This window comes from Halichoerus grypus, chromosome 8 (genome assembly GCF_964656455.1).
Source record: "Halichoerus grypus chromosome 8, mHalGry1.hap1.1, whole genome shotgun sequence".
NCBI classification, from domain to species: Eukaryota; Metazoa; Chordata; class Mammalia; order Carnivora; family Phocidae; genus Halichoerus; species Halichoerus grypus.
The window spans coordinates 116185441-116208232 of NC_135719.1; the positions used below are offsets into that span (position 1 = coordinate 116185441).

Genomic DNA, 22792 nt, shown 5'->3' on the forward strand with positions numbered 1-22792 from the left:
TCCAGTCCGCATCAGGTTCTGCACTCAGCAGGGAATCTGCGTCTGCTTCAGGATTTCTCTCCCTCTGTCCCCTGCTTCACCTCTCCCACCCCCCCCACCCCCGCTCTCTCTCTCTAAAATAAATAAATAAATCTTTTAAAAAAAAAAAATTTAGGACTTGCATTCTTTTTATTCAGGCATAGGCTGCACTACCATAGACAGGCCCCGAGTTTTAAGAATTTATACTATGAAAGGATATTATGATTTTAATACTACAGTATGAAATTAACTCCATACAGAAGCCATTGAAGAAAATTGTCAGTTTCATGCAATAAATTTTATATTATTTGTATTGATTTTACAATTAAATTATGTTCATTTTACAAATAATTTATTAAACAATTCACACTAAATTCTGCCAAATAGATTTAGATTCTATGGAATTCAGCACTCTTTTTGTCAAGAGTTTATCCTGAACTGTGGGGGTGGAAAGAAATATTCTATGTATACAGTTGGTTAGTATCCGCATAATTGGTTTAAATAGTTTGGAACATACTGAATATATATCTATCCTAATGATTTCTTTTTACATATATATACTCCTTTTGGCTTTGAAAATAATAGCAAATGGTTGCAGATATAGCCTTATTGTGTAAACACTTTCCCACTATTACAAAGGTTGATTTTATAGCTTTGCCTTGATGGGGTTTACTTTCAGTGATCTCCCTTTGAGGAAACAATTTTATACTCAAAAGATTATCCGGGTGATTATACCCCCTCAGTCATAATTGTTGGTAAAATGATAACGACGTGGTTGGATGTTGTGGTGATTTCTTAGTCCTCGACTCAGCTTCGTGCAAATCCTTTACAGTTCAGAGTCCTTTTACAGACACTGTTCCCTTTCACTCTTCACTCCTTCCCTGTGGTTCCACATTTTTATGAAACATATTTTATAGGTGAGCTTTCTACACTGTCATATACCAATTGAGAGCCACACTAAACAAGATTCTGATTTTTAAGGGCAGAGGGCTCTTAGAGACAATCTTCTCTTCTGTGAATTCAAAGAAGAATTCATTTCTTCTAATGACCTCTCACCTCATGTTGATATATAATAAATATTAACAAGCTCCATCTGTTTTTCTCTTTCTAGGGGACCACTGGATAGTGCAACCTATCTGGACAAAATTAAAACATTCCTGGCATCGGTCGAAAAAGAGAAAGGTTCTTTAAGCAAGATGAAAATCGAATGGGAAAATTTATCAAACTGTCTGACCGACATGGATAAGAAGTTGCTCGAAAGCCAGATCAAGCAACTTGCACATAGTTGGGAACAAGTGAAACGACTGGCTCAAAAGAAGTATTCTCAGCAAGCAGCAGAACATGAGGCATTTACACTTCTCATGAACAAGATCCAAGACCTGGACATTGTTCTGCAGCAGCAGCAGCAGCAGTGTCTACAGTTAGGGCTGAACTCTCCAGAAGAACAGGAGGGAAGTGCAAGCACAGTTGCCTTGGCCACTGAGCTCCGGACCATCAAGCATCGATTTTCCGTTTTAAAGGGGCAAGCTGAATTTCAGATGAAGAGGATCTGGGGAGAAAAAGAAAAGAATACTTTGGAAGATGCAATGGAGAACTTGCAGAAGCAATTAGAAGCCTTGGAGCCATTAAACGTCCAGGTGGAAAATCAAATCCAGAAGGGCGAAATAAGGAACAAGATGAGAGAGATTATCCTGTGGGTCAAGAATCTGCTAGGTGAACTCTCTCCCGCCATTTCCCTTCTGCCAGATGACATTCTTTCACAGATCAGAAAATGCAAGGTGACCCACGATGGCATCCTGGGTAAGCAGCAGGCCGTGGAGTCATTGGTTGAAGAGGTCAAAAATGATATTCCTAACCTTTCAGCAGAGGAGAGCCATGATTTAAATCACCTCCTACAGGACTTCCAGAATCAATACCAAATGCTAATTTTAAAATCGACTGAAAGATCACAGCAATTGGAATTTAAATTGGAAGAAAGAAACAGATTTATTGCAGTCATAGAGAAGGTGCAACTTTCACTTCAAGAAAACGAAGCACTGATAATTCCCCAGATGAGAACAGCCTCCACAGAAACTGAACTGGAACAGGAGCAGGTCACATTGACAAGTTCTCAGAAGGAATTGCAAGAAGCGCAGAATGTAATCGCAGCCCACTTTCAGGAACAAACAAACCTCTGTAAGGATCTGAGTGTGTTTGAAAGGTTATTTCTGGATGACCAACTGAAAAATCTTAAGACTAGAACCAACAGAATGCAAAGATTCATTCAAAATAAATGTAATGAAGTAGAACACAAGATACATTTTTACAGAGAATTCCGTGAAAAAGCATCTGTGCTTCAGAAAGAGGTTGACCATTTACAGCACAGCAAACTGCTACTAAATCAAGAAATGAATGAAGATGTTAAAGAGGAACTCTACAGTCTTAAAGACCGAATCACTGGTATTCAGTCTAGTATCCTACAGGTACTGAAACTCAAAGAAGTGTTTGACTCTATAGGACTAAACTGGGATTGTTCCCAGCTCGACCAATTACAAGCCCTAGTATTTGAAAAAGAAAAGGAACTTGAGGAAAAAATTAAGCAGTTGGACACATTTGTGGCAGAACATGGCAAATACCAAGCGTCACTAAGTAAACTGAGGGCTATGGATTTGCAAATTAAGAAAAGGGCTGAAGCAGTATTAGGAATGCCCCATACGTCACCAGAAAGCAGTTTGCTCAGTGCTCAAATTTTGAAGCGGAGAATTGAGAAAGCTATGTGCTTGTGTCAAGAGATAATAGAGAAATTAAATGAAAGTAAGGCCTTCGATGACTCATTCAAAGAGAAAGAAATACTCCAAATAAAGCTGTATGCGGAAGAAAATGACAAGTTACACAAGATCCTCCAAAATGGAGTATTAAAATCCCAACCGAAAGAAATGGATGAAAAGAATTTTCAGGACAAACTGGAAAATTCCTTACATGTTTTGAATCAGGTAAAGTCCCAGGTAGAGCAGCCTTTACTTATAAATTTGGACATTGAACATATTCAAAATGAAAAGGAGAATTGCAAAGCATTCCAAGAGCAAGTTCAGGTGGAAATGGATAGCATGAAAGCAGTGACCCTTATTGAGAAGCAAAGAGAGGAGAATTCTCCTGATGCTTGTGATGTGGAGACAAAATTGCGGGACATTGAAGATCTTTATGTGCAGCTTAATACAAGCATTGATTTGCGCACGGTAAGTTTTTTCTTAATTAGGCAGTTAATGCATTTCTTTTATTTCATGATCTTAGGTTTTACTCTATTTAGTATGTGTGCTTCTTGAGAAGTTATAGGTTCTACATGAACATTCCCCGTAGAATAGCCATTTTAAAAACTTGCTGTGGGCCAACTTATGATCCCAACTCATTCTATATCTCACTACAGTCAGTGCCTTATAGATGGGAAAGAGGAGTGTGACAGCTTTAGTTCTTTTTTTTTTTTTTTTTTTTTAAAGATTTATTTATTTATTTAACAGAGAGAGAGAGCACAAGTAGGCAGAGCGGCAGACAGAGGCAGAGGGAGAAGCAGGCTCTTCGCCAAGCAGGGAGCCCGATGCAGGGCTCGATCCCAGGACCCTGGGATCCAGACCTGAGCCGAAGGCAGCCGCTTAACCGACTGAGCCACGCAGGCGCCCCGACACCTTTAGTTCTATACCCCTTGTAGCCTCTGTTGAGCTCATACAAAATTTGGTTTTTGTTTGTTTTTTTAGAAATAGTGAGGCATAATAGAAGAAATAGGGTGTAGTGAAAAGAACATACAATAATAACTCCACATCTCTTTAGGACTTTCAGTGTCTAGGTGCTGTGCTGAATACTTTGTTTTTAATCCTCACAGCAACTCTGTGAGGTGGGTGCTATATATAAGCCCCATTTTAAAATAAGGAAATTTAAGTTCAGGAACATCAACCATTTTCTTAGCTCTTACAGCAGTAACAGAACCAGGATTTGCGTCAAGATCTGTCTGATTTTAGAGCAGGGGTCATTAAATGAAGGCTCATGGGCCAAATCTGCCCACAGTGCCTGACTTTGTAAATAAAGTTTTATTGGATGATGGCCATGCTTCTTTAGAGAATGTCTACAGCTGCTTTCCTGCTACACCAGCAGGGTTGAGTGGTTGTGATAGCCCAGATGGAATGCAAAGCCTAAAATACTTAGTCTGCCCCTTTACAGGAAAAGTTTGTTGACCTCTGTTATAGAATGACTCCAACATACTCCCTCCTTTTCCACAATAATAGGATAGACAGCTTAGGCATTATTGGAACACTTGTACCTAATATAATGCCTTTCACTGTGTTTTCAGAATTGTTGCATTAAATTTATAGAATGGGGGAAATTAACTCCCTTCTTTAATTCCAAGAATTATTAGATAATATTTTTGAAATATTTTAATAGGTTTAAGTGCTATAAATGTAAAGTCATATTATGAATCCTAATATTCTTAAAATTGGTACTTAACCAGTTCTTTATATTGGTACTTAACAAATGTTGAGTAAATTCAGTACTTCTCTACTTGATTTTAGTATAGTTTCCAGAAACAATGACAAAAATCTCCAAAATAATAAGATTAGAGCTGGACTGGAAGGGACCTTTGAAGTTATTTATTTCGACTATTTGTTATTTCAGTAAGAAGACTAAGGTCTGGAGACATTAGGTAATGTGCTCAAAACTAAAGTTAGTGGCAGAGCCATTTCTTTAAAAACACAAGATGTGGGGTACCTGGGTGGCCTCGTCGGTTAAGTGTTTGACTCTTGATCTTAGCTCAGGTCTTGATCTCAGGGTCATGAGTTTGAGTCCCATGTTGGGTGTAGAGATTACTTAAAATAAATGAATAAAGTTTAAAAAAAATAAAAACAAAAACACAAGAAATCTGTTTTTTGTGTGTGTGTTTTCTTTTAATTCCCCCCCAACAAATATTCGTTAAAGTTATATACATTAAATATATTCCGTTGTTTTATTTAATTCATAGTGTAATATAAGAGTTCTAGAACAGGAATATATATCATCAGACATGATTCATGAGATGTATTTTTGAATTTAGAGTAGATTTCTTAGCAAATCTGGAAACAATTTTTCTTTATGCAAACAATTTATTTGCCTTTAAATACTAGTGTAATACTGTCAAACTAAAAGTAGGAGTTGCTAGCCCTTATAAGACCCAGACATATTATGAATGCACTACAAAAATTCAAGAATGATAAAAGTCCCCAAAGTTTGACAGCTTTGTCACAACATTTAATCTCCTATTCACCAGGATGTTTTGAATGATGCTTATGAAAGTATGACACGCTATAATGAGGCAGTCATAAGGGCAATGGGGATCTTTACTACCCGTGAAGCCATTGTTGCGTCCCATAAAGTAGACCTTGATAACCCAGAAGAACCACTGGAGATGCCTGGCTGGAAACAAGAGGAATTGCAATCCACGATAGAAGACATCCAGGACCTCACTGAGAAACTGGGGACTATATGCAGCCCTGAAGCCAAACAACAACTCCAGTGTACTATACAGGAATTAGTTTCTAAGGATTCAGCCGTGAGGGGGGCAGCCAAAGTAAAAGAAAGTGAACTAGAAAGGTAGGTACTTCTTTCTAAAGGTAATGCTTTAAGAACAAAATTAAGATTTATTTTTCTTTAAAATTAACATGTACACATTAGAAATAATTTGGAAAATATGGAAAAATGTAAAAATCATCTGCAGAAAACCATAGCAAATATTTTAATTTTACTTTTATTCTTATTTAATATTGAGTACATACAACAGAATGTTTATAAAAGTCTGCATATGATATAAAGAATAATGATAAAACAAACAGCTTTGTACCCAAAAGTTCAAAGGTAAACATCATGACTTTTGAATTCTTGTGTGTGGTCCTTTCCTCTTCTCAGAATTAACAATTATGTCCAATTTTTTATTTACCATTTTCTTCTTTTTAAAATTTTTACTATGTGTTTGTGCCCCATTTTCATGTATGTGTATTCTTCTGTCACTTCATTTTTTCAATTTCATCATTATGATGCTGAAGTTTATTCATGTACTTGTCTATAGCAAAATTTGGTCACCCAGCTATTGATAGACATTTGGGTTTTTCTAGTCTGCATTTACAAACAGTGCCAACAGGAACATTTTTAAATTCAAGAGCTTCCCTGGAATATATACCAAGGATTGTGATTATTGGGTCAAAAGGTATGCACAGCTTACATTTTAAATTCCAAATGATTTTACTTATTTCTACTCAGACTAGTGTTCCAAGAATATTCTATGTTCCAACTGTTTCATATCCTCACCAATACCCGATGTTGGGAGATTTAATTTTCTTTTTTAAAGATTTTATTTATTTGAGAGAGAGCACAAGTGACAAGCAGATCCCCTGCTGAGCATGGAGCCTGACACGAGGCTCCATCCCAAGACCCCGAGATCATGACCTGAGCTGAAGTCAGATGCTTAACCACCTGAGCCACCCAGGTGCCCCAAGGGAGTTTTAATTTTTGCCAGTCTGATGGATGAGAAGTGATATTTCATTGTGGTTCTAATCTGCATCTCTATTATTATTACTTTATTATTATTAACATGTATGAGCATCTCTATTATTATTACATCTTACTATTGCATCTCTATTATTATTACTACATTATTATTAACATATATGAGCCTCTTTTTTGAGTATTTCTTGGTCTTTCATATTTCATCTTCTGAAAAACTGCCTGCTCAAACCATTGCCCAATTTTTATTGGATTGCTCATCTTTTCTTTTTTGACTTGTAGAGATTTATGCTATATTTTGGAAGCTCGTCTTTTGTTATATATGTTACATATATCTTTACAGAGAGGGTTTCCTATTAAATACCTATCCTGGTTTGAGGCTTTATCCTTTGGCCCCCAGCATTCCAGGGAAGGGCTAATAAAACTGAAACTCAGCAAATGCCCTCAAAGTGAAAAACTGTCCTTAGGGCTCAGCTTATTTCTCTCTATTTCAACTTTCATATAGTTTGGGGTCTCTGAATACTCCTTAATTCCTTTCCAGTTTATTGTTTTATTTGAATAATTTTTAAAAATATACTTGATACTCAATTTTTAATTGTTTAGGGATTTAGACTGTATCAATTTTATACATATAATTTTATTCATAGTGTTTTTTAATATAGCACATTATGCTCTATGAAAATAGGCTGCTGCTTTTCCTTTACTTTATAACATGTGCTCTTTTCCTTATTGTAACAAAACTTCATAAAAGTAATTGCATTTGCCATAAAATATTTTACAAAATGGACTGTTGTAGGGGCGCCTGGGTGGCTCAGTCGTTAAGCGTCTGCCTTCGGCTTAGGTCATGATTCCAGGTCCTGGGATCGAGCCCCGCATCGGGCTCCCTGCTCAGCGGGAAGCCTGCTTCTCCCTCTCCCACTCCCCCTGCTTGTATTCCCTCTCTCGCTGTGTCTCTCTCTGTCAAATAAATAAATAAAAAAAATCTTTAAAAAAAAAAAATGGACTGTTGTAATATACTTAACCATATCTTTTGTTACATGTAAAGTATATTCAAATTTTTGCCATTTTAATTACTAGTTTAATAAGTAAAAAGATTTTACTATGTAAAAGGCTTTATCAGGTTTAGGATAAATTTCTACTTTGAGGATTAATTCCTTAAGATAAATTGTGGAAGTTGAATTAATGGTTCAAATGATATGAGCATTTTTAAGACTAAGTGGTTTTCTATAAGAATTATACTTCAAAATTTCAATGAAGAATTTATACTTCATTAGCAGTGTTAACGCAATTTTACAGTTTAGGCATTTTTTAAAAGATTTTTAAATTTTATCTGAGAGAGAGAGAGCCCAAGCAGGGAGAAGGACAGAGGGAGAAGGAGAAGCAGACTCCCCACTGAGCAGGGGCCCACACAGGGCTCAATCTCAAGACCCTGGGATCTTGACCTGAGCCAATGGCAGATGCTTAACCAACTAAGCCACACAGGCGCCCCTACAGTTTAGGTGTTTTGAGAACAGTCTTATCTGCCTGTTAAGTTTGCATTAAAAGTCTCATACAGGTCCCTGGGAGGAGGAGACAGTCAATAAAAATTTGGTGAAAAACACTGAATAGCACAAAGAGAATGACATACTGTTGAGTGTTCAGAATTCATTCTGGGAAGTCCAGAATTTATTGTATTAAATAAAATTTAATAACACTTTTTTCCCCTAACTGTGCTTCATAGGTGTCTTGAGAATTACAAATGCTACAGAAAAATTAAAGAGAAAATTTGCACTAACCTAAGCCAAATGGAGGCAGTTCTTGGGCGGTCCGTGTTTCCCTTACCAGCATCTTACAAAGAAGCTTTAGAGCGCCTGGAACAGAGCAAGGTATTTGCACATCTCTAGTAAGACTGTATGCAGAAAATTGACAGAAAGAGCAGGTGGCTACAGCAGGGAATGTGAGTCTGTTGTGATCCACAGAAATCTTCAGCCTGAGTGGTACACTCAAGAAAACACCCCAAACCAAACACCAAGGGGAAACATGAGACAGTGATTCCAAGAGAGTTCATCAGTCGGGTTCACGAGACAGTAGCAAACCTACTGGTGTAGCAAACTCTTCTTAGTGATCGCTCTTTTTTTCTTTTTTTCTTTTTTTTTTTTTTAAGATTGATTGATTGATTTGAGAGAGAGTGTGTGTGAAAGCATGTGTGAGTGAGTGGGAGGGGAGGCAGAGGGAGAGGGAGAGACTCTCAGGCAGACTCCCACTAAGTGGGGAGCCTGCGGCGGGGGTTGCTCTTAAAATCCTGATATCAAGACTTGAGCAGAAATCAAGAGTGAGATGCTCAACCGACTGAGCCACTCAGGCGCCCCAGTGATCACTCTTTCTAAAGCTTTACCTTTCATGTTATTTTGTTGGATGTTGCTGGATCAATGACAGAGAATTTAATGCAACTATCATAAGTCTAAACTCTGGCTACTTCTTATTCTTACTATTTAATTTTTGTATTTGCTTATTTTCATCTGTTAGAATCTATGGTATTATGTTATTAGGATTTTAATGAAAACATTCTAAATTATCAATGCTTAACATCTGTCCCCAAACAAACAAAAACAAAAACCCTAAGTAATGCATTGGTGTTGATAAGTATAGTGCAAATTAACAACCTAGTGAAATAATGAGACTTATATTAAAATAACAATGAACTTTTAGGATGTTTACCTTTCAAAACACTTTCTTACTTGGAAGAATTGGTTTATGGGTCATTTTTGTCACCATAGTTCCAAATTCATGGGCAACACAATAATACATAGGTAATTCTAATCTGTCTCAAATTGACTTCCAAAAGGACTAAAAAATAGACCATGTAATACTTATGGATGGTTGAAAATCATCAATTGTTCAAGATCTTAAGAAGTTTATAAGTCTCCGAAAAATTAATAGACATTGTATTCCTCCTATTCCTTTTCTTTCCTAAGGTTTTGGGGTCAAATCTCCTATCAACCAAAGAAGAGTTCATGAAACTACGTCAGGTCCTCAGACACTTGAGACCCGCGTGCACAGACACTGATGACATGTGTTTGCTCAGAACCACGGCAGCTCTGTGGGACAAATGGCTGAGTTTGCTGGAGGCTGCTAGAGAGTGGGAGATATGGTGTGAAGAACTGAAGTGGGAGTGGAAATTTGTCAGTGAAGAAGTAAGTGCTTCGTTTTCAACAATCAATCCAGTTTCCTAGCAAATGTCATTTAAATTGTTTTGTTACTTTCATTTTGTTCTTATATAAAACAAGTCCTCAACTGGTACCGTTTGTTTATATCATATGTACATAACACATAAATGTTATAGAGGTCAGGTCCTAGTAAAATAATCTCCAAGAAATGATTCAAATTCTTCCTTAATATGAGTGCTGTTTTTTTGGTATCAGGTAGTACTTATAAATAAGTACTTGCTCATTTGGGCTTTAAAACCTTTATTGTGTATCTAAGTTAATCCCTCTTAAAATGACTGTCTCTACATAACACTAAAGGCTAGAATTAAGTAATATTCATAATAACCAGCCAATTTTGAAGTTAACTACAATGGTTAACTATGGAAATTAACTCCAATTAATTGTTAACTATGGACTTAAAAATATGTATGTTGCTCTTTCTGAAAACTCTTAAAGAAAAGCTCCATAATATATATCAATCACAGATGTTAATTTAAGCATGATTCTGGATTTAAGCCATCACATATATTTAGAAAGAAAATTTAAAATAGTATAGTTATCTTAGGGTATCTTTCCAAAGGATCAGGTATAAATGAAGTACAAATCAGAACATTAAATGAAAACCCTTCTCTCTTGTTCATGCCAAAATTCCTGCTAAGTTCATGCCAAAATTCCTGCTAAATTTACTTAAGAGAGAAATACAATGAAGCAATACTTGATTGGGGGTAGGTCACACTTTGGGATGTAAATGTTTAGTGCTAGCATATTTTTCTGCTTGAAACTTGGTATTCTTGCTTTTTGCCCCGTTGCATCCAAGAGAGCGAGATGGGTCACCAACATCTCTACTGGAGCCATTGGAGAAAACTTGGCCGGGGTTCTCATTCTTGCCCTGTCCGCTCAAACCAGCATGGTCTGATCTGGAAACGATGGCCTCAGTATGTGCCTCCAGTGTTTCCATCAGTACTGGGAGGATACAGGTTTCATTAAGTTGGATTAAGTGAAGTTCCTTGAATGGGTCATCTAAGATACCTCCCTTACTGCAGATACCCAAGATACCTACCTTAATGCTACATAAAATACATAAAATAAAATATTTGTACATAAAATGAAAATACTTCACTTAAGAAAAGCAACTTGATATTCTTGAAAATGAATATTATTTTGGTTGTGCTAGTAGGGTTTGATTAGTAAATAGACTCTTGAATGTTAAAACTTGAAGAAACTTTGTAAGTTACTGCTGTTGGCCCCCTTCTTTCCCATTCGTGTCGTAACAGTTTATTGGGTTCCTGCAGTAGGCGGTGTGCTGTCCTAAGAGGGCAGTTCACACATGGTGCCACCAAGTCCTTGCATTGCTGTCAGGAGTTAAATATTATTCCCATTTTATTGATGGGGATACTGAAGCACTGAGAGATTTCTGTTGGCACAAGACCTCCCAGCTAGTGATTGAGCAGGGACTGCAGACCGGGGCCACATCTGTTTTGCTCACTGCTGTAACGTTAGAATCTGACTGGGGCCTTGTGCTTAGTGGGCAGTTAGTGAATATTTCTTGAGAAACAGCTCTTCTTGAAACCCAGGTCTAGGCTGATTCTAAGCTTTTGTTCTCTCTATTTTACTACATTGTCTTTCTATTTGCAATTATACCTGATTAATTCAGACCCCATTCATTTAGAACTTTGTAATTATTCATAGAAGCATTTGACAATATCTGGTGACTGTGTTTTTCAAAGAGTAGCACAAACAAAATATGTGCTGGTGTAATAACAATAACAACTGTAACACTTAGTGGGCGGGAATGGAGCGTGTGTTGGGCAGAATTCTAAGCACTTTATATGTATTATCATTTATTCTCACAAGAGTCCTATGAGCTGGATATTTTTATTTTATCCTCATTTTGTAGATGAGGAAAGTGAGACACAGTGAGATTGAGTAACTTGCCCAAATGCCCGAGTGGTAGAAGAGTCAAACTTACGCTCTGGTGTTTTTAATGATGAAACTATCAACTTAAATGATATTTACACACACCGAATTGATGTAGGATTTTAAAATAGCTTGTATCCATTTACTAAAAATGATACCATCTAAACACCTGTGCATGCAAGATCCTGTTAGCATGGTTGGTGCTTTGTGACAAAATGAATTTCTTTTTTTAAGATGTGGATAATAATATAATAATCCAGTATCTTTGTGGGATAAAGGTTTTGTATAAGTAGATTTTCAGAAACTTAAATGTTGTGTTTAAATTTGTAACTTAAAATATCAATTGAAATTTTGATTTGCCTTTTTCTGCCCCCCCCCCCACAAAATTTTACCTTCCTGTTTTCTTAAACAGAATCTGCCTGATTTAATTATTCATCTCTGGTTATTCAGAGTCATCATTTTTGTTTCAGTGATCATATGGGCTGGAATAAAGTCATGCTTTCAAAGATAATTGGAGGTATAAGGCGGGCTTCTTCCCCATGTACCAAAGTCCAAAAGACTTTTATTAGTTCCTGATTCTGCTGGTTATGGGTTTTTCAGTCTCCTTCACTCTGTTTACTTATGGTGCAACTATGGCTCCTTCTCCCTTTCTAGACTCTATAATTGACTGTGAACCTAAAAGTTTTATAACCATATTATTAGAATTCTGTGTCCAAGGGAAATCATTCAAGGGCTTCAGAGCTTCTTCTAGATGGAAGAGTGAATGCATAATTTTTGTAGCAACTATTTTACTGATTTGGGAGCTGTCTTCATCCTTTTTAGCATAAAGTTTGTTGAGTTTTGATGAACACAGTCACATGATCACCAATGAATCTAAATGAAGATTTAGAACATTTTCATCACCCCAAAAAGTTCTCTTGTGCCCCTCTGTAATCAGCCCCTTCTATCACCTCCAGCCCCTGACGACCATTAATCTGGCTTGCCATTTCCAGAATGTCATATAAATGGACTGGAGTAGTTTGTGCCTTTTGAGTTTGGCATCTTTTCACTAAGCATTATGCATGAGATGCATACATATTGCTGTTTGTATCAGTAGTTCATTTCTCTTAATTCCTGAGTAATACTGGACTGGGTTTGATTATCTGTCACAAGTTGAAGTATTATCTGGCTTTTGAGTAAAATTGTCCTAATAAAAATTATTCCCCCCCTCCCTCCTTGTGTGCCCCTCCTTAATCACTTACCAACTTACATCAGACAGCAGAGGCTGAAATGGGGCTCGTAGGCAGGTGGTTTATTTTGGAAAGTGATCTCAGGGAACAGGGGTGGAGGATGAGGAGAACTGGAATGAGAAAGATCAGAACCTTTCGTTGCTTTACTCTTCTTGCGTCGTGGTTGCTGTGGTGGCTCTTTTATGGTTATCACTGGCATGGAAGCACCAAGAGATGCTCCCTTAAGTTCTGGGTTACAGACATACTTCTTTCAACTCTGATGTCTATTAGAAACCCTAGGTGTACAATTATCTCTGACAATACAGCAGTTCCTTTCTTTGCTTGCTGGTTCTCTGGCAGGGAGGTTGCAAAACAACCCGGTGGAACCCTCTTATCTCATTCCCTGGTGGAAATGTAGCTGCCTGCCTAAGAACTAGCGCTCTAATCCAACTGAATTTAGGTTTGAGGTGGTTGAAAGCATACATTCTGTAACTAGGTCTTTTCGAGAGGGGCCATCTGTACATATATCCATGTATTCTAGTGACCGGGGACTCCGTTGGATCATAGGGCCCAAGTGGGAGGGCAGCTTATACCATTGCGTGACCTGCTGCAGACCTCCCTCACATTGGCAGCATTCTGATAAATGGGTCTGAGCGATATTCTCAAGGAGAGCATACACTGCCTCCAAAATCCCAGTGGACACATCCAGTGCTGGGCCTCTTTCTTAAAGGTAGAGGTACAGGCTTGAACGACTTGATCTTTATGTTATGGAATTCTGGCATGCCCTAGACCACTGAGCTCCTGGAAACTTAATTTATGCTGGAATTCCTAAATTTTCATAGGCTTTATTTTTTACCCTTTGGCATCCAGGTTTTCATTCATCATTTCAATTAGCGTTGAATAAATGTAGTTGCCTGGTGTGATATTCTGTAATGTCAAGATTGCCAGATGCCTGACTCAGTTTGAACATTAGAGCAGGAGAGTTGGCAGGGTTAGGGCAGAATGCGGTAAATGTATGGTGCAGCTAAGGTGAGGGCCACGGTGTTTGAGGAGGTGCATTAGAGGGATCTGATTTTCTGTGTCTTCGTTCTGGGGTCAAGGATGATAGAACTCCATTTTGCTGATACGCGATGTTATGTATTTCTGGGTTCTGCACATTGCCATGTTGACAAATACGTGATTAGTTAGGACTGCTTTCCCCTTGGTGTAGGTGTTAGGGTAACAAGGAAGTACCAGACTTACTTGTTTGAGCATAGAGGAATAGGATGTGAAAGAAAAGACCCCTGTAGAAAAATTACCCAGCAGTTGCCCAGCCGTTTATATAGTAGTTGCAGTTTGGTGGAGCTCATTCTAACTGGCTTATAGATATCTCAAGAGAAATAACTGCTTTCTGCAACTGAAATCTGAAGGAGAGAGAAATTATTTATGAAAATATTCAACAGTGTTTCCTTCAGCTCACGACAGCAATACTTCATTTTAATCTCATATCTGCATGACCAATGGCTGGGAACTCTGGGATTCCAATAGTGCAGGAATAATATTCCCAGTTAGAGGAAGACAGATACCACTTTGAGCGAGGATATGGCATTAGGAACCCTTTGAACAGCCAGTATACAAAAATTATGATGGCCAAGGTATGTTTCAGCTCCTTAAATGGTCCGAGTACATTTTAGTTATTTCAGTTCTCTTTTTTTTGTTTGTTGAATTAGATTGAACGGGAAGCAATTATTTTAGATAATCTTCAAGAGGATCTCCCTGAAATTTCAAAAACAAAAGAGGCGGCCGCTACAGAAGAGCTTTGTGAGCTGCAAGACTCTTTATGCCGTTACCAAGAAAATGTGGAGAAGCAGCAGCTGTTACTGACCTTACTTCTTCAGCGCATGAGAAGTATCCAGAATGCTCCCCAAAGCTTAGAGGCTATAAAGACGATTCCAGCATTTCAAGAGATTATATCGATGCAGGAACGATGCAACAAGTAAGACTTATGAAAAACTATTAAGGAAACGTGCCTGACAATTCAGGCTTAAAATTTAGAAAATACTGGATTTTGAAAATATAAAAATATACCATAATGACAAATGATATGATAGATTTGGGTTAACGCAGAAAAGTATAAAAAGGGTTGGAATGGTACATACCCTGTGGAAGACAGTATGGAGGTTCCTCACAAGATTAAAAATAGAAATACCATATGCTCCAAGAATCCCACTATTGGGTATTTGCCCAGGGAAAATGAAAACGTTACCTCGAAAGATACATGCACCCCTATGTTTATTGCAGCATTATTTACAATAGCCAAGACATGGAAGCAACCAAAGTGTCCATCAATAGACAAAAGGATGAGGAAAATATGGTATATGTACCCAATGAAATATTACACAGCTATAGAAAAGGATGAGATCATGCCACTTGAGACCACATGAATGGACCTAGAGGGTATTATACTAAGTGAAATAAGTCAATCTGAGAAAGACAAATACCATATGACTTCACTCATAAACTGGATCTCAAAAAAAAAAAAAAGAATAAACAAACAAAAAGCAGAACTGGAGGGGAGGGAGGGAGGTGGATGGGCAAAATGGGTGAAGGGGAGCGGGAGATATAGGCCTTTAGTTATGGACTAAGTCGGAATAAAAAGCAGATCATAAGGAATACAGTCAATTGTAATAGCGATGTAATGGGACAGATGGTGGCTATGCTTGTGGTGAGTTTAGAATAATGTATAAACCTGTCCAATCACTACATTGTGCACCAGAAACAAATGTAGCGTTGTGTGTCAACTATACTCAAGAAAAGCGGGGGGGGGGGGGGGGGGGGATGGAAAAGATTAATAACAATAAAAACAAGCATATGTTCTCCATCCTGGTATCATTGAGGATGAATATCCTTTGAATTTTTTTCTTAATGTTTGCTGTTTTTTCTATTCTAGTAATATATATTCACTATAGGAAGTTTAGGGAATGTGGAAAATTATAAAGATAAATATAAACCCCCCTTTAATTTTACCATTCAACAATAATCACTGCCAATCACTCATCTTTTTTCCTATGATTGTATTTTTAAACAAATTATGATCATAATACTATACTGTTTTGTTGTCTGCTAAATGATTTATCAGCATATGTTACCTATGCCATTAAATGTTCCTTAAAACATAACCATGTAATATTTCACATGTGAATATGCCATAATTTATTTAACCAAAGCCCTAATATAGAACTTTTAAATTATACATAATTTTTTTTTTTACTTTTGTAAAAACACTGTAGTGAATATTCTTATGCTAGAATCTCTGTCTGCGTCTGTGATTAATTCTTCGAGAAAGACGCCAAGAAGTAGAATGATTGGGTCAAGGGATATAATGTATTTACGGCTAGATATACTTACCAAATAACTCTCAGGAAAGATTGTACCCTCTTAAACTTCTCCACTAATAAGGTGGCTACATCCACAGCAAATGGGGTCGGCTGAGATAAAAAGGCGAATGGGGTCATCTATCCCCAAAAGCCCACCCGTGACTCCATTCTCACCTCTAGGTCATATTCAGTTGAACTTGAGGATCACATGGAGAAAGTAGGATGGAGAGAGCAATTGGAATGTAAAGTGTGAAAAGAGGATATTTTGAGATGGAAGTTTAGAGAGATTTTTGATTGAGTGATAGAATTTGGTATATGTTTGTGTATGTAGTAAATAAATCATTGAAAACTGGTACTTTTTGCTCAGGAAAAAAAATCTTCTTTTGTGAACTATGCAGACATTGTGTTAATTGTTGAAATAAAACTATCTCACAAGAGAGCAGGGTAGAGACACAATTTTATTTTGATGTTGTATGTTAGGCTTTTTCAGAAAGCTCAAGAAAATAAGGAATTGTTGGAGAATGAAATCCAAGAAAGACATTCTTTCACAAAAGAAATAATTACTTTGAAGAATTTATTTCAACAGACTGCAACTTCTTTTCAAAATATGGAATTACAAGACCACCCAGAAAAGGCAGAACAGTTTGAGGTAAGTGAGGAATGAAGTGAGGAACCAGTGAATGTGGCCGACACAGGTCTGCAATCTTGAATCCAAAGTCCTTGGGGCAGAGGTAACTTTGTGACTAGAGTGGAGGGAGTGGTCCAGGAGAGAGGAAAGCACATGCAAAGGCCCTGTGGCATGGTATGGGCCAAGCCATAAGAGATCACTGTGGCTAGAGTGCAGAGAATAAAGTTGAGAGCAGGGAGGTAGGCCAGGCTGGACCCAGCAGTCCTTTTTCAGTGGCTTTTCAGGTGTGTTTGGTGAACAGGGGCCCCAGAGCATTATTGAGTAGGGTGTTAAGACTACTGACTTTAGTAGGATGTATGATTTATCTCTGATAGGGGTGCAACTGTTTTTACTCCCAACACTTCTGACACCAAATGTGTGGGGGTTTTCTCCCAAGTCTCTTGAAGCCAACTAGGTGTCCTACAGTTCAGTTCAACAGTAACACTAACTAGCAGGAGTTAGCACAGACCACACAGATTAAGGGCTCACTTCCGCAAGACCACCCCCATTTCAGAAGCTAGTCACAAGTCCTGGGCCTCCTGTAATTCTGACTGACTCGCTATCGATCAGGGGTTCCCATGACCCCCTCCTCAGGTTTAATAATTTACTAGAACGGCTTATAGAAATCAGGAAAGCACTTTACTATTACTGGTAAAGGATACAACTGGGAATCAGCCAATAAAAGAGATGCATGGAGCAAGGTAAGTGGGTAGTCCAGGCCCTCTCTGGGTGTACCACTCTCCCAGCACCAACTCCAGATTCTCCATACCTCACTGATCAGGGGTTTTTATGGTAGTTCCATGATGGAGGCATGATTGGTTAAATCATTGGCCGTTGATAATTAACTCAACTTCAGCGCTTCGCCCCACCCTAGAGGTTGGGAATTGGGGCTGAAAATTCCAACCCTCTAATCACATGATTGGTTCCTCTGGCAACCAGGCCCCATCCTGAATCTCTCTAGAGGCGCCCCAAGAGTCATTCATTAGCATAAACTCAGGTATGGTTGAAAAGGGCTTGTTATAACAAAAGACACTCCTCTTACTCCTATCCAGGAAATTCCAAGGGTCTTAGAAGCTGTTCAGGAACCAGGGATGACAACCAAATATATCTCTTAAATCGCACTATCACAAGGGCTGTGCGCATCCTCCTGTGTTATTTGGGACCTCATTTTTTAAGAATGATTCCGGCCCAATGGTAACAAGCAAAACCGGCAATTGGAAGTTTACTCCAGAGTCACGCGCTGTTGTTAATCAGAGCTCAGTGTTGATAGAGGGAACTTACTCTCCCTCACCAGGGGGAAGTTATCTGTGTGTAGCTCTGAATGAAGACCTATACTCTGACTAGGTCTAGATAAAACAGGATGGCACTATACTTCAAACTCCACCTTTGTCTGAATGGCATTGTTCTCTAACTTTCCATCTCTAGATTTGTTTTCGCTGAGGGTTAAGAAAAAGAAAACAGTGACACATCATGGAGTCATTCAAATTGTAATCATTCTTCAGTGCGGTGACTCAACCCATTAACACGAATAATGCTACTGAACAGCTACTGTAAAAACAAAACAAACCCCAAAAAACCACAGTAAAGTCAAGAAGTATTTTTCCACTTGATCTTTGGGAAACTTTCCCAAACAAATGAGTTTCTCCTTTATAATTAGTGCAGGAGAACGTAGATCAGATTTTGTTTCTAGGCCACAGCCAATAGACTATTTGTTCAGGTTTCTTTTATCTCCTAAAACCCACATTCTTTGCAGGGAACTGGAACCCTCCCTTTTGAAAGAAGTCGGCTCTGCTGGGCTGTCTAATTACATGAAAGCAGACACTTGTGCTTCAAGCCTAGGGCTTTTAGTGGCCTTGATCATTGTGATGATAATGTAGGAAGAAGCAGAAATGGCAACAAGTTAATAACAACAACAACAACAAAACTTCTTTGAAACTTTTTTGCTCCTTGGAGCTTTTTAGATCAAGACTGCAACGGAGATAGTTAAATCCTAGAGGTACTTTAGAAGCAGGAGATGTTGTAATGTCTTTTGAGGACAATGGTTTGACACTATGAAGAGGTATCAAATTTAATTCTTACACACTAGGAAGCATCATCTGACCAAACTGAGTATCTCTCGGGCCTTAATCGGCTTGTATCAGTAGTGAGGCTTTGTCATGCAAAGTGTGCTCATTTAAATCATAAGGATGTGCTGGAAAGCTGCTTTCACTTTTAGAGTTAAACTTTTTCCCCTTTCTGTGCCTATTTGAAACTCTCTTGATGATTTTAGGAGCTTCAAAGCATTTTTAAGAAAGGGAAGCTAACTTTTGAGAATATTATGGAAAAACTGCGAATCAAGTATTCTGAAATGTACACCCTAGTCCCTGCAGAGATTGACTCCCAGGTGGAAGAATGCAGAAAAGCTTTAGAAGACATAGATGAGAAGGTAATAATCCTTTGTATTAGTGTTATTATTTATGAGTTGAATGGGTATAAAGAAAAGATCATGTAATGTCACATTTTCATTTGCCCTGATTTCAGCTATGACTGTTTTTATAGAGTTTAGATAAGTGATAATTTTGTGTATTGACTATGGAGATAAAATTGCTCTAAATAAGTGACAGATAACAGAATTAGATAATGTGTTTATTTTTAGTTGTCAAGATGCTTAGCTTTTCTTCTCTTGCATTTAAAAGTAGAATTATAGATTAGCTTTTACTTGGCTTTTTTTTTTTTAACTGGAGAATCACTTTAAAATATTGGACATGAATAATACTTTGCTTTAAAACTTACTGCCTGTGAATGTTTTGAAATTGCAACCAAGGACAATAAGAATATAAATTTCACAGCTCACTAGGAATAGCATTTAACACACACTATCTTTTTGATGGTGGCAACACAGTTCTCACAGAACATAGCTGAGCAAATCTTTTTCCCCGAATGGATGAATCTGAAGATTGGAAGAAAGAGTGGGAAATGTTTCATAGTACTGGAGACCCAGGAGTTTAGCAAGACAAATTTATTGGATTATAGAAAGGCAGCTTACATCCAACGGAACAAAATTCTATTTGGTCCAGCATCCATTTGGTCCAGAAGGACTTTTGTATTGCTTTCAGGGATCATTTCTATAGTTAGTATTGCTTTTTGAAATCTGGGGTACCTCTAACTTAATACAATAGATTTTGAATGCAAACAGACACACAAAAAATCGTATTTCAAACTCAGTTAACTTCTTTGACAGATTTCTCAGGAAAATCTGACCCATGAGAAAACATGTAAGCTCCTAATATATATTTCTAAGAAATTTTGTTGATTTAACACACAAGAAAAACTGTTATGAGGTGCTTTCTCAAGAATCATGCACTATTGATTTTAAGACAATACTAAAGGTTTTGAGAGCAGCTAAATTTGTTTCCATGAATACTTCATGTGAAAATCCCTAACAAAGGGAATAATCAAAATCAATTTTAAATTTAGGGGTTGAAAGTTTCAGTGGTAACTTGTATGTTTGTAACAAATAGCAACTGATTTTTATTGTTAGATGTATCTGGAGGATCCAGGCAGACTCAGAACCATTTGGTGTAATTCGGAGGGCTGCTTACTTTTCCTAAATCATGGTCTCTCCTAATGTACCTAAATTATATGCTTTTCTGCCAAGAGAATAACTGCCCCAAGGATCAGAAAATTTCACTTTGTAGTAATTTGTTGCATAGCAATAAAAAGCTATTACAGCAATTTAAAAACTAACATAGGATTAATTTTTTTTCCTAAAAATCTCGACTGCGTTATGGTCTGTGGAATAAAAACATTTTATAAAAGTATCAACATCCTGAAATGTGAAAAAGAGCCTGGGATTCCAGAGTCTGGTGACTCAGGGCTTCTCAGGACAAGTTCAACTGCCGCCTTGATTCGTGACCTTAAGCGAGTCAATTAGCCTGTGGTTAGTTTCTGCATCTGTGTACTATCTGCACTGAAAGGTTTTAGTCTTAATGGTTATACAGATATAGTCGGTTTTTTTTTTTTTAAAGATTTTATTTATTTGACAGAGAGAGACACAGTGAGAGAGGGAATATAAGCAGGAGGGGTGGGAGTGGGAGAAGCAGGCCTCCCGCGGAGCAGGGAGCCCCATGTGGGACTCGATCCCAGGACCCTGGGATCATGACCTGAGCCGAAGGCAGACGCTTAACGACTGAGCCACCCAGGCGCCCCGATATAGTCGTTTTTAAAAGGGTTAAAGGATTATACACAAGCATAAACTATTATTTGGTTATTTAGTAGCTGCTGGGAGAAAGCCTTATCAACATAGCCTTAAAAAAATCAAACAAACCAAGAACAAGAACTAATCAGGTATTTGAAAAATGACATAGTCAGCATTCATCTGTTATCATTCCTAGCCCAAGTTATTTTCTTAAAAAATCATTCAGATAAAAAAATTACACTGTTTAGCAGCTAGATTTCTGATTGCTGTGAAAACATAATACTAGAAACATTCACACAGAGAAAAACTAAGCTTTGTGCATCCTCAAGGAAGAGCGAGTTTTAGGTTATTTCACCCAAATGAATATTACGGTGGGAATTAGATTTTTTTAAGTCCGCTTGAGAATAAGTTAGGTTTTATTGAATACAGTGCTGTGCAGGGGTCTTTCTCATAAAATGAGAGACTGTATGATGAACACTTATCCCCCTTGAATTTTTTCATATCATTTGCTCCATTGGGGTATGTCTCAGACAGCACAGTCAGTAGTTTGTACTCCGCACGGATCTGTAGTACAAACTGTGGATTACATTCAACACATTTTTGTTTGTTGATTTTATTTTCCTTTTTTTTTAGATTGGATTTAAAAGGTCAAGTCAGCACAGGCACCATTTCCTAGTCTGCTAATCTACTCTCTCATTAACGTATTAGCTAGTAGGGTTTGGGATGTTCCCCCTAGCCTATAAATAAAATTGCCTAACAGTGTGACTATCCATTTTGCCACCTGAACCTGTGGCTAGAGTATTGAAGACATCTGTGAGCCAAATATGTCTTTCTTTCATTGTAACAGATTAGTAATGAAGTTTTGAAAAGTTCACCCTCATATACAATGAGTAGGAAAATAGAGGAAATTAACAATGGGCTTCACAATGTTGAAAAGATGCTGCAGCAGAAAAGCAAAAATATTGAGAAAGCTCAAGAAATTCAAAAGGTAACACCCTCCTTTAATTTCCCTCTGCATTTGGTGTTCCTCCTGTTCCTCAGTCCTCAGGGTGTGCTCTATGGGATGAATCCAAAGCACAGAGATCCTAATCCAGATCCACTGGGTCCCCCTTACTGAGTGTCCCCTGCAGAAGCTTGGTGGAGGAAGTTGCATTTAAGAACTGTTCTCAGTTGTTGGTTTTTTTTTGGGGGGGGGGGTAGGGGCAGCGGGAGAGGGAGGGGGAGACTCCCAAGCAGGCTCCATGCCCAGCACAGAACCTCACAACCCTGAGATCATGACCTGAGCTGAAACCAAGTGTCGGACACTTAACTGACTGAGCCATCCAGGCTCCCCAAGAACTGTTCTCAGTTTTTCCATGGTGGGAATATGCCTGAACCCCTGAGAGCCTGCAGTTGTGAACTAGCCTTTTCACAAGTAAAGGAGAGTAAGGACCTTATCCTGGGAAGACTGATATAAAAAATATTATATATAAATATCATATATAAAAAACAAAGCTAACATGTTTCTATGTTTGAGCATTTCTTGGAGTCTTTGTTTTCTAAGGTGGATTAACATGGGGAATATAATACAGAACATTTCTGAAATGTATTTGATTAAAAAATATATTTCAATAGGATTTGAATAGAATTAACAGCTTTTCTTTAGACTACAAGGAGAAACAGGAAAATAGAAATTCCAAATTTATTTTCCTTGTAAAATATCTTAGGAAATCAAGTGTTAGGTAAAACTATATGTAAGCATGATTTTCTACCATTAACTCCCTAGT

At 37.8% G+C, this 22792-nt stretch overlaps 1 protein-coding gene and 1 pseudogene across 6 annotated transcripts in view; both read left to right on the plus strand.

Moving 5' to 3' along the window:
• SYNE2 (spectrin repeat containing nuclear envelope protein 2) overlaps positions 1-22792 on the plus strand; it is a 315251-nt gene that overhangs the window by 166468 nt on the left and 125991 nt on the right. For 5 of the 6 annotated variants that reach the window (XM_078053796.1, XM_078053797.1, XM_078053799.1 and 2 more), the window contains exons 48-55: positions 1130-3233; positions 5288-5610; positions 8237-8381; positions 9471-9689; positions 14536-14801; positions 16663-16831; positions 19119-19274; positions 21874-22014. In XM_078053796.1, the coding sequence (XP_077909922.1) occupies positions 1130-3233; positions 5288-5610; positions 8237-8381; positions 9471-9689; positions 14536-14801; positions 16663-16831; positions 19119-19274; positions 21874-22014 (3523 nt within the window). The remainder of the gene's footprint in view (positions 1-1129; positions 3234-5287; positions 5611-8236; positions 8382-9470; positions 9690-14535; positions 14802-16662; positions 16832-19118; positions 19275-21873; positions 22015-22792) is intronic. The other variant, XM_078053800.1, reaches the window with a different exon arrangement.
• LOC144382788 (small ribosomal subunit protein uS14 pseudogene) lies at positions 10527-10698 on the plus strand (annotated as a pseudogene).